The sequence below is a fragment of the Erythrolamprus reginae genome, chromosome 1 (assembly GCF_031021105.1).
Source record: "Erythrolamprus reginae isolate rEryReg1 chromosome 1, rEryReg1.hap1, whole genome shotgun sequence".
NCBI classification, from domain to species: Eukaryota; Metazoa; Chordata; class Lepidosauria; order Squamata; family Dipsadidae; genus Erythrolamprus; species Erythrolamprus reginae.
In genome coordinates, this window is record NC_091950.1 from 177,653,283 (window position 1) to 177,669,391 (window position 16,109).

The 16,109-nt window shown below is 43.0% G+C and overlaps 1 protein-coding gene across 4 annotated transcripts in view; it reads right to left on the reverse strand.

The window, feature by feature from the left end:
• Window positions 1-16,109, reverse strand: part of CACNB4 (calcium voltage-gated channel auxiliary subunit beta 4) — a 153,048-nt gene that overhangs the window by 20,494 nt on the left and 116,445 nt on the right. For all 4 annotated transcript variants that reach the window (XR_011557276.1, XR_011557277.1, XM_070731520.1 and 1 more), the window contains 5 exons: window positions 14,367-14,497; window positions 11,452-11,528; window positions 11,030-11,049; window positions 10,863-10,943; window positions 7,282-7,340 (listed from right to left, as the gene is read on the reverse strand). Coding sequence is in view for 2 of the 4 variants with exons in the window: in XM_070731520.1 (XP_070587621.1) it covers window positions 7,282-7,340; window positions 10,863-10,943; window positions 11,030-11,049; window positions 11,452-11,528; window positions 14,367-14,497 (368 nt within the window). In the remaining 2 variants the exon portion in view is untranslated. The remainder of the gene's footprint in view (window positions 1-7,281; window positions 7,341-10,862; window positions 10,944-11,029; window positions 11,050-11,451; window positions 11,529-14,366; window positions 14,498-16,109) is intronic.

The following is a 16,109-nucleotide window of genomic DNA, read 5'->3' on the forward strand; positions in this document are numbered from 1 at the left end:
GTATGAAGGTTGTAGGAGACACCCATGTAGCCGCCCTGCAAATGTCCTCAATGGACGCCTGAGTACTCCAAGCAGCCGACGTGGCTGCACTTCTAGTGGAATGCGCTGTCACCCCGGTCGGTGGCAATTGAGACCGAGCTTTGTAGGCTTCGTCAATACAATCCCTTAGCCAGCGACTGATGGATCCTGATGATACCGCAAGACCCATTGATCGTTGGCCAAAGGACACAAATAATCTTTCAGATTTCCTGAAATGTCTGATGTAGATCTTCAAGGCCCTCCGAACATCTACCTTGTGCCACCTCAACTCTAGAGGGTGCTGCCCATGTGTGCAAAAGTCTGGCAGCACTAATTCTTGCGCCCTGTGGAACCCAGAATTAACTTTAGGAATAAACGAGGGATCTAACCTCAATACAACCCTGTCTGGGTGGAATATACACAAATCTGACCGTGTAGACAGAGCCGACAGTTCTGACACTCGGCGAGCTGACGTAATTGCCACTAAAATGGCTGTCTTTAGCGAAAGTAATCGTATAGGAATCGACCTCATCGGCTCGAAAGGAGGCGCTGTAAGTGCCCGGAGTACTAGGGAGAGATCCCATGTCGGGAATCTGTGTACTGGAGGCGAGTGAGTGTTAATTGCGTCCTTAATAAAATCCCTAATCCAAGGATGTTGTGCTAGCGATCGAGCGTGAGGTAACCGAATGATGGTTGCCAGAGCGGCGCTAGCCCTCTCTCGACCCCTGACTGTAGGAATTGTAAAATGGACACTATCGAAGCCTCCCCCGGATTAAGGTGGTGGTTCGCACAAAACCTACAAAAGGCCGCCCATGTGGCCTGGTAGATCCTCACCGTTGATGGGCGACGAGCTGCCTGCATGGTAGATATTACATCATCTGGCAAAAGTTGATGTTTTAGACTTGCCCTTTCAAATGCCAGGCGGTCAGTTTGAACCACTGAGGGTTCGGATGGGGAACTGACCCTTGACACAGCATTATTTCGTGGTCCGGAATCCTCCACGGGGAAGACACCGACAGGGCTACTAGGTCTGCAAACCAAGGACGTCTCGGCCAATGGGGAGCTACCATTAACACCTCTGCCCCCTCCCAAATTATTTTGTCTAAGACTCTTTGGATGAGACACGTTGGGGGAAAGGCGTAAAGTAGACCCCGGGGCCAGGTTGACCAAAGGGCATTGACCCCCTCCGCCCCTGGCGCTGGGAACCGGGAGTAAAATCTCTCCAATTGGGTGTTGGCCGGGGTTGCGAAGAGGTCCAACAACGGAAGCCCAAATCGAAGCACTATTTGTTTGAAGAGTGCTGGGTCCAGATGCCACTCCGAAGGATCCAGCGTGGCCCTGCTCAACCAGTCTGCTTGTACATTGCTGGTCCCCGCAATATGCTCCGCCGTTAACGAGGCCAGATGAGTTTCGGCCCAATCGAAAAGAGCTGTGGTTTGAACCATGAGGCGATGTGACTTCGTCCCCCCTTGATGGTTCAGGTGGGCCTTTGTGGCCACATTGTCCGTTAAAATCAGGACATGCCTGTCTTGAACCCAGTAAGCAAAGGCCTGAAGAGCCAGGAAAACTGCTCTTAGTTCGAGAAAGTTGATATTGACTGGGGTTAACTCTTCCTGAGACCATAGGCCTTGAGCCACATGAGGACCCATGTGAGCCCCCCAGCCAGACAGGCTCGCATCTGTTGTGATAATCACGCGCTCGTGGCTTTGAAGAGGAGAACCTTGAAGCAACGCCGGGGACAACCACCATCCTAGCGAATGGTTGACTGATGCAGGAAGTCTCACTTTCCGGTGCGAGTGACTCACCTTGTCTCTCTGGGCCGGAAGGAGGAACCATTGTAGGCCCCTGATGTGATGCCGAGCCCATGGAACAATCCCTATGGATGAGACAAGAGTCCCAAGCACTTTGGATAACGTTGCTAGTGGTATCTGCCGTCTTTGCCTTAGACTGGTTACCAACCTCTGGATATTGAGTAACCTCTCTGGAGTCAAGGAAACAGTGTCTTTTCCGGTGTCTATGATGGACCCCAGATGTTGGATCCTTGTGGTAGGATGAAGATGACTCTTCTCCTCGTTGACCGTATACCCATGCCATTCCAGAGCTTCCCGTGTGAGCGCCAGATCTTGTTGCGCTCGGGCCATGGACTTGGACAGAACGATGATGTCGTCCAAGTACGCCATGACCCGTATGGACTGGGACCTGAGATGTGCTGTCAGGATGTCCATCAGCTTTGTAAAGGTAAGGGGAGCCGACGACAGGCCAAACGGCATGGCACGGTACTGGTAGTGGACACCGTCGAGGCAAAACCTGAGGAATCGACGATAAGCTGGCCAAACCAGAACATGCAGGTAAGCCTCTTTGAGGTCGATAGAGGTGAGAAGATCGTTGTGCCGAATCAAAGACAGAATCGATTGCAGGGAATGCATGCGAAATCTGCGATATCGAACGAAGGTATTCAGGAATTTCAGGTTTAGGATCATCCTGAACCCTCCCGATGACTTTGGCACCAGGAATACAATGGAATAGAATCCCGTGCCCTTGGCATGTTCTGGTACCTTCTCTATCGCTTGTATGTTGAGAAGATGAGTTATCTCCAGCTGTAGATGGCATCTTTTCAGCGGGTCTCGCGTTGACGGGCAAGTGACAAACCGGTTCGGTGGGGGCTGCAGGAACTCCAGGCGCAGCCCTCGGGATATTGTGGTTATTGCCCATTTGTCGGAGGAGGTATTCCTCCAGGAGGCACTGAAACGTTGGAGTTTGCCTCCTATGGGCTGTAAGGAAGCCAAGTCATTTTGTGCGCCTGAAGCCCCTTTGGTTCCCTCTGAAAGGACGTCGAGCCTGTTGGTACCCTCTGGGCCTATCCTGAAAGGCCGCGCAGTCCCCTCTAAAGGTGGGTTGGCCATACTGGTTCTGCGTGTATGACCTGTTATTTTGAACAACCGCCGAAGCGGAGTCCCACCGAAATGGCTGACGGCGAGCGTAGGGATTGGGCCTACGCTCCTGGCGTCTGTATGCTCTAGGCAGGTTCTTCCGTTTGTCCTTATCCTCAGTGAGGACAGGGTCCAAGGCTTCTCCAAAGAGCTTTTCCCCTTGGTATGGAGACGATGCCAGGTTCCACTTGGACTTCAGGTCCGCTGGCCAGCTCCTCAGCCAAAGGAGGCGCCTGGAGGCCAGCGACGCCGCCATCCCTCTAGCCAAAAATTTAGCGGCGTGGAGGGTGGCATCCGCTGAAAATTCCGCAGCTGCCAATAATTTACTTAGGTCCTGACATAAACGACCTTCTTCTGGACCAAGGCGGGCCTGTACCTCTTGCAGCCACATTATTGAAGCCCGATTGAAAAATGATGCTGCGGTCGCTGCCCGAAACGCCCAGCTTGCCATTTGGTGAGATTTCCTCAGTAAAATCTCCGCCTTCCTATCCTCCGGTTTCAAGCTATCGCCGGTTTCAGATGGCACCAAGGCCTTTGAAATCAAGGTCATTACCGGCTGGTCGATGGGCGGAAATTCCAGCAGCTTCTCCATGTCATCATCTAAAGTATAAAACTTCCTCTCTATGACCGAAGGACCTTGTGCTGCTGCAGGTTGCTGCCATGGGCATTTGATGCTCTGTCTAAATATCTCCGAGGATGGCACATGATCAATCTCGGGCTGGGGCTCCTTGAATAGTACTGCCAATGGCTTAGGGTCATCTGAAGCCTCAGTAGCCTTGGTTGGACCAGGTAAGTCCGCCACCTGCTTAGCTTTATGCAGCAGAATTTTGAAAAGGGGAGCCTTAAAGAGCCCAGCTGTCACAGGAGGATCTGGAGCTGTCTCATCATCCGAAAAGTCATATTCTTTTTCGGTGTCCTCTAGGGGTGACGGCTCCTCCATCCAGGACCCCATACCCGAGGGGGGCGGTGCAGCCCATAGGTTCCTGGGCTGTGTTGGGCGGGGGTGTTGGACATTCTGTTGCACCCCCACAGCCATCCCTTGTGAGTAAGCATCAGAGATGAGTCCTTGTAAGGCAGGGGACATCTGCTGCCAGGTATCAGGTTGCACACACAGCCCAGCCGCAGTGGGCGTAAAGGTGGCCGATGGTGCACTCCTCAATGAGTGGCTGGCAGACCCTGGTCTCTGTTGCTGAGACCCAGATGGAGGAACAACCTGAGGCAGAAAGGGGTGTTGCCTCTCTGGAGACCAATCTCTCTCTGATAAGGTTTCTGATGGTCTCAAAACAGATTGGGCTGGTTGATCCCTGGCCTGCAATAAGGGAGAGACGGTTCTTGGAGTTAAGAGGGCTGCTTCCAGTCTCTGCTCCAACGCTTTAATGCGCCTCTCTGCCTCCTTGATAGAAGAAGAGGCTGGGGCCTTAGATTTGTCCTTGGACTTTCCCTTACCTTTATCCTGAGGCATTACAGTGGGAGATGTTTTCTCTAAGGTCTTTTCCTCCATTACTCACAGTTAACAGTTGTTATTTTGACAGAAAGTGAAGAGATACGTTGACAGGCACGGCTGTCACTGACCAAATGTCTGCAAAATGGCGTTTAGGCACCTCAGAGCCTACGCCTGCGCCGTACAGGTTGATCGCGCCCAGTGATTGGGCGGAGAGCAACCATCCGCCCGCCCAAACATGGCGGGCGTGGGAACTCACTTGCCCCAAAATGGCGATTCCCGCTCATTTTTGCCGCCTTCGCCTCCTCGGGACGTTTCCCTGTAAGGGCTATGCCCCCCCCCCACCATTCGCCTCCTCAAGCCATTGATCCAGCCGATCTAGGCGGCTTTCCGGCTCGGCGAACGGGTTTTCGGCGGCGGCTTCAAGTAATAGCCGCCGAACAGCTGAGAGGCGCTGGCCCGGCGCCAAATCAAGCCGCCTTTAATTTCTAGCCGAATCCTGCATTTCAAGCTTCCCAGTGAGGGGGGCGGACCCCCTCACCTTCAGCTGACAGCCGGGTATGACCACTGAGGCCGGGGACCCTAGGCTGAGGTGCTCCTCGTTCAGCATGGTACCCACTGAGGGAAGGGAAGCTCGAGGAGAGTTACGGTGGGGGTGCTTCTGCCCGTGGAGGGCAGAGACCCCTTGAAATCCCCTTCTTCATTCACAGCACCTGTAAAATAGAAAGGGGAGAAAAAACAGAAAGATTAATATTTTTATTATCATTAGTATCATTAGTATCATTAGTATTATTATTATTATTATTATTATTAGTATTAGTATTTCATACAGAAGAAAACTCAACAGTCTCTACACTAAGACTGAGTTTTTAAAACTGAGGTATTGGGGGCTGCTAAGGGGCGGTGACTACCTCATATTTAAATATTTAAATTAACTCAGTCTCTACCAATAAGATTGGTAAATTACCCATGTTGGACTCTCCTTCCAGATGCAGTGGAGAATCATTGCTTCAGCTATTAAAATCTAATGTGACATACAGTATATATCTTTCCTCCAGGGGGCAATGTTTTCCTGTTCCATCCATCTCAATATTAAGGATTACCTAAGGAGCCCGAACAGTGAGCAATCTAAAATGAATACTTGAAAGAGAGAAAAGCTTGAGAAATCCTAAAGTTGCAATCTGAAAAACTAAGCCTGAATCTGAAATTATTAAATATGCAAATAAGTCATCTGCGCAGGTAGACCACCACCCTGCCCTCACCGGCTGCTCATCCACCAGTGCCCCAGACTGCCCTAGGGCCTGCACGGGCAGGGAGGAAGGAAGCCAGGCTTATCTTGCTCTGCTCCCTTAGGAAGCAACCGCTGGGATCTCCTCTCCGCCTTTTTTGGCACGCGCGCTTGTTGCTGATCTTTGTATGTGCATGAGTGCCAGAAAGCAGATCAGCTGGCCAGTGCCCATATGCACTCAGGAAACAGGAGGATCAGCTTCTTGAAGCACGCATGCACAATGGGCAGCTGTTCTGGTTTCTGGTACGCTCGTGTACCTGAAAACCAGCTGGATGGCACACTGGAACCCAGAAGAGCAAGGAGCGATGGCGATGACTCTGCGTGCCACTTCCGGCATACATGCCATAGATTCGCCATCACGGAGCTACTCTAATGAGAGCGAATATTTTGTCAAAAGAAAAATATCCAAAATCTACAATATGATTACGCATCATTGACCCAAAGAAATTCAAACTACTTCCATTTTTTTACTTTTGTATTCCCAGAAATGTTTGTCCTATCTTTTAAATAATTCCTAGTAATTTGGGTCAACTTCAGTTCTCAGTCCTTTGATAATGAATTAGGTGGCAACATTTGTTTGAGCCAGATTTTGTTTTTGTTTTTTTTAAGAGGAAACAACAGAGTTTCATCTAACTTTACTGAAAACTCAAAATTCAAGTTTTAACATATTCATTTCAGGGGGAAACATTTTGTTAAAATTCAATACATATTTTACAAGTTGAATTCATACAGACAGGAATAAGTACACTGAGTTTAACTGTACAAGAGAAGGTAGGTATAAGATGGCAAATGCGCCTATTAACTTGAATAACTACATTTTATTTATTTTGGGTATTTTATACTGCATGCTAAAATATAGAATAGAATAGAATTCTATTGGCCAAGTGTGATTGGACACACAAGGAATTTGTCTTGGTGCAGATGCTCTCAGCATACATAAAAGAAAAAGATACATTTGTCAAGAATCATGTGGTACAACACTTAATGATTGTCATAGGGGTCAAATAAGCAATGAAGAAACAATCAATATTAATAAAAATCCTAGGATACAAGCAACAAGTTACAGTCATACAGTCCTAAGTGGGAGGAAAAGGATGAAAGGAATGATGATATCTAATCAGTTAATCCTATTAAGTATATATAATGCTCAAATAAATAAAGGGAACACTCAAACAATACATCCTAGATCTGAATGAATAAAATATTCTCATTGAATACTTTGTTCTGTACAAAGTTGAATGTGCACAACAGCATGTGAAATTGATTGTCAGTCAGTGTTGCTTCCTAAGTGGACAGCTTGATTTCACAGAAGTTTGATTTACTTGGAGTTATATTGTGTTGTTTAAGTGTTCCCTTTAATTTTTTTGAGCAGTGTATAATATAATGATTACAGAAAGAAGTAGTATAAAGACACTTTAAATAAATAAAATAAATAGATGGACATATGTGCTTTCATGCATGTATGCTTCTATACATAATGCTATGGCAGCTGAAATCAGTTACAGGGTATAGTAAATCCATTGACTGAGAAATCCATTTAGAAACCTTTTAGGGAGAACCATGAATAAAAAAGTGGTGGTGGTGGGGGACACATTACTGCTCACCTCCCATCGAACCGGTGCTTCAGGAAGTCAAACAGGGCTTTCTGCATCATGTCTGTCACCTTGCAGAGATAAAAAAAAATGAAGTAATATGATCAATAACAAAGGAAAAGAAGTCCCAACTAAAAGAAGAGTAAGCCATTGCAGATACTCAAATTTCTACACACTGATTGTGGTGCCTTTAGCAAGTTAGCTCTCCTTTAATAGACATTTTCTAGGTAGACAGAAAGAAGGTCAATATTCTGCAACAGATCCTGAAAGTTTTCTGACATGCCTCGGCACTTGCAAATGAGAAAAGGCATATGTCACAAATTGGACTGCTTTTTATATACAACTCCTCTCTGGGCTTTCCAGAATATGTTGGCAATCCTCGGTTCCAGTTTATGCCTGCCAGAAATTGTCAGAAATGATTCCTCTTTGCTGGCTCATGCTACAGGTTATTCTCTGACTGAGATCTAAACTCTAGAATTGAAAGGGGAAAATAAAGCCAAATCTTATTTAACTAAATGCTTAAATGCACCCATACAGGATAGAAAGGCAAGACAGAAATGAAAGGAATGATAAACTCCACTATATTTGGTAAGAAGCAGCTTTAATGACAGCTATGCAAAATTTATCTTGTTCCTTTTGCAGGATGCATTTTTCTGTTCTCCAAATCCCCAAGAAATTGAGAGCATTTTATTTTTCTACTGAAATATTTAGGCACTAAGTCTTAAAATGTGAAATCACCACCATGGCTGGATTTGGGCACACAACTGAACCATCATCAAACAAACCACATGGTTTAGGGTTATGCATTAATTCACCTATTATGTTTGGACTTAACCAAGCCGTATTTAATATTAATTATGATTTAGCAAAACAGACCATGTTTAATCCCTGTTTCATGACCCCAGCTTATATCCATGAACTAGCAATAGGTGTGTGTGTGTGGGTGTGTGGGTGAAAATAATTTTGAGTAGAGGAAATGTTCAGGTGCTCACACCACCGCAGAAAATGAGATCAGAGCTAATTAAAAAATTAATTTCTTCTCTTTCTAACATTTGCTTCTCTTTTCCTTTCTCTCTGATTCCAATGCAAACATAAATGTAACCCATAGAGATATGCAGAGGTAACCAAGATGCATCAATTATGGAGGCACATCCATCAGATTTCTGTGCAATGTATGTAAATCCTGGTTTAGCAGTAGATCCAAAACAGACCAGTCCACGCAGAAGAAAGGAAAGAGAAAGAGATAGCTGCCAGAGTAGATAGGTTCAATTTCAAAACACTTCATCCAAACATCCATAGGTGTCTTCTGTCGCCCCAGATTAGGAGTGGGAAACTATGATCTTTTTAGGACTTGTGGACTTCAACTCCCAGAATTGCTAGCTCGGGAATTCTGGGAGTTGAAGTCCACAAGTCAATGAAGTTAATGAAGTTAATGAACACACTGTAAACAAAATGTGGGACTGCAGTCTCCCACCATTTTTTACACCTATTGGACCCATTGCAAAGTCACTGGAAACAAAGATGATTACAGAGGCTGATGCAAGCCAGCTCCTTTTAAATTTTTATTTAAAATTAAAGAAAACACTCTAGAAATGAAACTGTCAACTACAGCAAGGGACCTGGGAGGCACCATGGGAGATAACTTTTGTGCACTTAGCCAAACATTTTTAAATTCCAAGTGAGCAAAGCTTAAATCTTTCCTCTTAGACACCATCTGTCGTGCATATGTTTTGTTTCTGTTTTAAGACAAACAAAAATCCATATGAAAGATTGATGTCATTTTATCTGAGAAAGTACCGTATTTTTCAGAGTATAAGACGCCCCTTAATTTGGGGGGGAAGGAAAACAAGAACAAGAGAATTCTGCCTCTGCCTACCAGCATCAGGATTAGTGGGGTCCTCACTTCCACTCAGATTTTGATAATGAGCAGCACAGATCTTTTTATCTGTCCTAACAATAAAATGAATTTTGCTTTCTAAGATTACAGAAATGTGAAGTGAATAAGAAATTACAAGTAGTCATATATGATTATCTTCTGTGCTTTTGTATTATTAATAAAACATATTAGTAGCAGATATTTTTTATAATCTGCTTTTGTTGCATAAGGCAAATCTCAGATTTCTGCTATGGAAGTGGTCAGTTTACTTTTATAAGGTGACTAACTAAATTTCCCCATAAAAGCCTCCTCGGGTAATACTAGGAAAACTTAGCAGAATAATGAGATTTCTTTAAAGCAGATATTTTTCAAATATTTAATTAGACTTTCTTTTTTTTATTATGTCTCTGTTGACCTTTTTTTCCTGCAGAAATTGGGATGGAATTTAACTGGAGTGGTGGGGTGGGACTGGGTGACATAGAAGTCAAATTAAATAAATGAATAAATATGATTTTCATGGGGGCAGAAGACAGACTTGGCTCCACTCCCAAAATGCCGTGGACTTCTTACCTATAAGCCATAGGCATAGGCTTTCATTTAAAAGGCTTTCAACACAGTTCCCTGAGCTGCTTCGGGAATCAGGCTCTGACCAAGGCAGTAAAGGTGCAGGGGCATGCTGGAAAGCCCAGTAGCATGTTTACAAAATGGCATGTCCAGGAGGACTGATGTGCTGCCTCTCTATCAAACCTTTCTGAGAGGAAGCCTGGCTTTCAATGCACTTTCCCAAGACGCTTCGGGAATCAGGCTCCATGTGAAAGTGAGTATCTTTGCCACCTGGAATCACTCAAAAATGCTATGTGCGGAACATGTGGGCGGGGCTCCATTTGGAGGATAAGACGCACCTAGATTTTCACCCTCTTTTGGGGGGCGGTGCGTCTTATACTCTGAAAAATACAGTATCCTTAACAGGGTTTTTTTGCAGCTCTGGCAAAGCCATCTATTTTTCAAGACAGTTCCCTTTTCTCTGCAAATCTTGGTTTATTCATTTCATGGATATGAGCCTACAGAGTTGGCCTTCTCCGGGTCCCGTCGACCAAACAATGTCGTTTGGCGGGCCCCAGGGAAAGAACCTTCTCTGTGACGGCCCCAGCCCTCTGGAATCAATTCCCCCCGGAGATTAGAACGGCCCCCACCCTCCTTGTCTTTCGCAAGTTACTCAAGACCCACCTATATTGCCAGGAATGGGGGAACTAAGACATGTCCCCCAGGCTTTCTTATATTTTATGTTTGGTATGTATGTGTTGTCTGGTTTATAATTGTTGGGGGTTTTTAATGTAATTTTATTATTAGATTTGTTTCATTATTATACTGTGTTTTATTACTGTTGTGAGCCGCCTCGAGTCTTCGGAGAGGGGCAGCATACAAATCTAATAAATAATAATAATTATTATCTGATTTAGGCTTACCCCGTAATAAACCATTAAAATGGCTTTGCCCAAACTGGGCACTGCAGATATGCATGTGTTAAGTACCACAGCTGGCTTCATAATAATAGCATTAAATTCAAATATATTTGTATACTTATCAGATGGGGGGGGAAACATAAGACAACTTTAGTTGTTATTATCTCACCCCACTCCAATCACGCAAAGTGGTCAAACAATTTAATATAATTTAAAAGAAGTCTGGGATGTCTGTTACTAACAGGCGCACTTACTTCATAGCCTTTTAAAGAAGGGCCAACTAGCACGACAGGTCTCATGGATGGGACAACATCATAAGGAGGCACATGTTCTGTCTGGAAAAAAAAGTTTAGTAAACACCCCCTCTTTGCAGTACAGTAAGAAATTTTTAGTAGGCATTAGATGGAGCTTGTGTACTTACCACTTTTTGTTTTTGTTTTGCTGAAAGATAAAAAAGAAAAATAAGGTGATTTTGTTTAATTGCTGCATAGCAGCCATACAAATATGAATTCATTTGTGGAATAATTTGGTGCAGGGAGACATCTAAGTTTAAATCCCTGTGTCTTTCTGCTGCTGTTTGAGAAATGATTCAGCCTCTGTCTTTAATGGGGAGGGACTAGTTTTATTCTTAAAAGACAAAACAGTAGGATCTATTTTGAAAATCCTTCACTGATACCGTACAATGATTTTGAGGGCCAGTCCATACAAATATGCTTTTTGCTCATCTAAGAGGCCCACATGATTCTCATCAGCACAATGCAGATTCGCATTAGAACTATACGCAGGACTTTCCAAATCAAAATTATTTGGAATTCATTTCCTCTGAAAACTTTTAAGGCTTACCAGTGGTAGTGGGTGTAGCTCGAAACGTACCAGACACCATTTCTCCAAGGCTTGAAGACGAATTCCCACTTGACTTCCTATATTATAAAGAAACCCATAGAATAGTTGGATTACTGCGAGAATGTTGCGCAACAGGACTTTGTTACTATTTACATGTGCCTGGAGGTTATATAGGCCTACAATGTTTCCTTCCAACCTTAATTTCAGGTTGAGCTAGGTAAAAATTTGTACTGGCAATTATTTGGAACTGACTAAGTGAAAGGTCGTGAGATTTGAAATTATGTACTAAAACAACTGCCCTGAGAGTTACACTTAAAAGAGCTATATAAAAAAAACTTGATTTTGAACAGAACTTGACTTTGTTGGTGGAAGTAATTCATTTCATTTGGCTCTGAGGACTCAGATTCAGATGCATTGCAAGTGGTGGGAATTATGGCCATTGCAGTGTCCCATTGTACATGATCATTATTTGCATGCTTCACAGAGAAGCCAGAAGTCAAATAGCAAATCACATCATGTTTTGCTCAATGACCACCTCACTTAACAATTGAATTGCCAGTCCCAACTGTGTTCCTTATGTGCCATTAATATCATTTGTACTACTTGTACTATAAGAATTTGTTAAGATATTCATGAACTGGGAGAGCCAATGTTAACAAGGTGAGCCAATGAATAAGGCATAGCAACTGAATCAGCCAATAGGAGCTAAACACTTCTGAGTCTGTGCAGAGAACCAAAACTGAAATTTAATCTTAAAGCTCCAGTCTCTACTTTGCAGTCTCCACACTTTACTCTTCCACTCTGAATGAGAAGCTGCTTGTGTTTTACTTGTAACTGTTGCTATATTGAAGAAGAATTCTGCTAAATGGTATTGTAAATTCATATTTTATTATGTTTATAAAGAAGTTATTGAATCCAGCTGAATCAGTCATGCTCTTCTGGATTTATTTTACAATGAACTTTAATAGAATTGTCAATGGCACATAGTGGATAATGACTATACCTGCTATTAGAAACATAGAAACATAGAAGTCTGACGGCAGAAAAAGACCTCATGGTCCATCTAGTCTGCCCTTATACTATTTTCTGTATTTTATCTTAGGATGGATACATGTTTATCCCAGGCATGTTTAAATTCATTATCTACCACGTCTGCTGGAAGTTTGTTCCAAGGATCTACTACTCTTTCAGTAAAATAATATTTTCTCATGTTGCTTTTGATCTTTCCCCCAGCTAACTTCAGATTGTGTCCCCTTGTTCTTGTGTTCACTTTCCTATTAAAAACACTTCCCTCCTGGACCTTATTTAGCCCTTTAATATATTTAAATGTTTCGATCATGTCCCCCCTTTTCCTTCGGTCCTCCAGACTATACAGATTGAGTTCATTAAGTCTTTCCTGATACGTTTTATGCTTAAGACCTTCCACCATTCTTGTAGCCCGTCTTTGGACCCGTTCAATTTTGCTGAACACAGTATTCCAAATGTGGTCTCACCAGCATTCTATATAGCGGGATCATAATCTTCCTCTTCCTGCTTGTTATACCTCTAGCTATGCAGCCAAGCATCCTACTTGCTTTCCCTACCGCCTGTGATAATATCATCTGTGATATTAATATCATCTGTGATATCTGACAAATCAAAATAATGTAAAATGAAATGAAATATCTTGTATTTCCTTATAGGGAGAAGCAGTACAGCTATAAATATCAGGCAGACTGATAATATATTTTCTTACAGAGTAATCATATTCCCATCTAGGATTATGTGTCATTAAATTGAGTAGGATATTTCCTACATATACAAATTAAAACTGACAATTGGTTTTAGTCTAATAATAAATTTCTACTGTAACAAATGAAGGCAACTAAGGATTTCTGTAAATTTCTTATTTGGAATTAAATTTGTAAGTTTATTTTCAATCAATAGCATCAAATAAAAATATTAGAAGAGTAGTTACATCACCCGTTCACTCAGAATAACTATTTTCAAAACTAGGGTGCTATATAACCTAGCCTCATGTTTGTTTATTTATTTTTAAAGGCTAGAGTCTGGAAGCAAAAACTATTGATTGTAAGAAATCTAAAAGCATCTGCTACCAGTAGAAGGGGAGTAGGTATTATGAACTGCCAAACAGAAAACACAGAGGCTGATAAAACAAATACACCTGTCAAAGTCCAGATTAAACAGAATTGAAGTCAACCTTTCTATCAGTTTCCAATTGCTCTTCTGATGATTACTACTGATGGCCAATTTCAAAGCACTTGTGCTCTTAAGGTTTTTCTTCTTTTTAAAAAACTTTTTAAGCTAGTTTGGTCTGGGCAGCACCTCAAACTCAAGATGCTTTGAAATAAGCATGATTATTCTGGCAATGCTTCAATCAGATGATAGCTGTCCATAAACTAGGGCACATGGCTACTGAAATGTCTTGTCAAACATATACTGATGACAGTACCTGGAGTTTATTCATTTCTGGGATGCTTCTAAGCTTTAATCTTAATGAAAGAATTAGAAACATGAATCTAAGGATGAATATGTAGGAATGTAAATAAAATGCCAAAAAGACAGAGCAATTGCATGCACAATCAAAACTATCAAGCCCTAGGCTACTAAATACTGGTGTGTTCCACATGTTACTGAATTCCCATCTAAGGCAACATTATTCACTATATTGGCCAGAAATTTTGAGATCAATCAAGTCCATTCTGGTGGCACAAATTCAGGAACAGTCATCTAATCCTTTACAAAGACCTGAAGTCCCAATTTTGTTAGCCCCAATTTGAATAGTTTCTCATCTGTCAGAAAATAAATGCTACCTTTTGAGAGCTTACAAGTACTGGGTAGATCATTAAAAAGCTAAATTCAATTAATATATTTTTTTAAAAGACAGTTTTGATAAAGCCAGTATATTATCTTACCCTCCGTGAAAACGCCCTCTCTTCTGTTCTTGCTGGATCCGAATATTTTCCAACCTTAATGGGCTTGGGATGAAGCCAATTTCACAGCCTTCTTTAACCAATCTTCCTATCCACCAGTCATTGTTATATTTCTGCAATGAAGGAAATATTTGTTTCTGTCTTTCCTTTGCCCTTCTTTCCACTTAGCTTGGCATACCTTGTCCTGTTCTCTCTTCCCATTATTACATCCCTTCCCACCATAATTGATTCCTGTATAACCTTTACAATATTTTAAATCAAAGTTGTAGCTTTGCTGCTGAACTGTAACCTTCAATGGGAAGATTAAAAAGATTAAAAAGAAATGATTAATATAGGGAGTAATAAATTAACTACCTTAATAGGCATTTAAGTTTACGTAATTATATTACCGTGGACTTTCTAAATGTAATTTAAAATATTTCAGATTTTAGTTTTGGTTATAGCCCCATCGCTTTAAGGAAAGAAACTTTCTTGGTTCAATTCAAAGATCAGGTGAGTCTCCTTAACTAACATTAGTTTCCTGAGAAGTGGACAGTGTGGCCTTGGGTATCTCATGTGAAGTTAGCCAGACTCTTTGTTCCAATGATTTTTTAAAAAACATTCTTTTATTTAGAAAAAAATAAATAAATGGGAAGATGGTGTTCTACAAAATGGAAGTGCCAGCTTTGAAATCTTTATTTTTCAAGAATGCATATGGCTCCCGCATAATCCTTGCAAGCTTTCCTAGAAAATAAAAGCTTTGGATAGTTGTAGCCGGCTGAAGGGGAAAAAATTATGGGAGTTTAATAAATGGTCATACTCACCATGGAAATTTATGAATAGGGAAGTAGGTCCTAGGGCAGTGATGACGAGCCTATGACACATCTGAAGGCACTAGAGGCATTGCTCTATGTCAGCTCCAGCACACATATGCGAGCTGCTCAGCTGATTTCCAGCCGTCTTTTTGGCCATTTTTGCTCTACCCAGGTTTAGGAAAGCCTCCTGAACCCTGGGGTGGCAAAAAAAATGGCCCAATGGAAAGTCCAGAGGCTTCAGTGAGGCCTGTGTCCATGCATGGGGGGGGCAGTGTAGGGGGTTGTGCGCATTCATGCGGGGCATTGCAGAAGTTGTATACATGCACAGGGAAAGGGCACTGCATTATGGGTGTGGGCACGCACGCACACAGTATTGCATTCACGCACATCCTTTTGACGCCCTGGCCCAGTGATGGTCAGGTGCCTTTTCCCTCAGGTGCCGAAAGAGCGTGCGTGCATGCTATTGTGCATGCACGATTTGATTTGATTGGATTTGTATGCTGCCCCTCTCCGTAGACTCGGGGCGGCTAGCAACAGTAGTAAAACAGCATATGACAATCCAATATTAAAACAGTTAAAAACCCTTATTGTAAAACCATACATACATACAGACATACCATGCATAAAATTGTAAAGGCTTAGGGGGAAAGAGTATCTCAGTTCCCCCATGCCTGGCGGCAGAGGTGGGTTTTAAGAAGCTTACAAAAGGTAAGGAGGGTGGGGGCAATTCTAATCTCTGGGGGGAGTTGGTTCCAGAGGGTCAGGGCCACCACAGATAAGGCTCTTCCCCTGGGTCCCACCAAGCAACATTGTTTCATTGACGGGACCCGGAGAGTGCCCATACCCAAAATTCAATACCTGGGGAGGGCGAAAACAGCTTCCCTCATCCCCCGGAGGCCCTCTGGAGGCGGAAACAGCCTGATTCCCAACT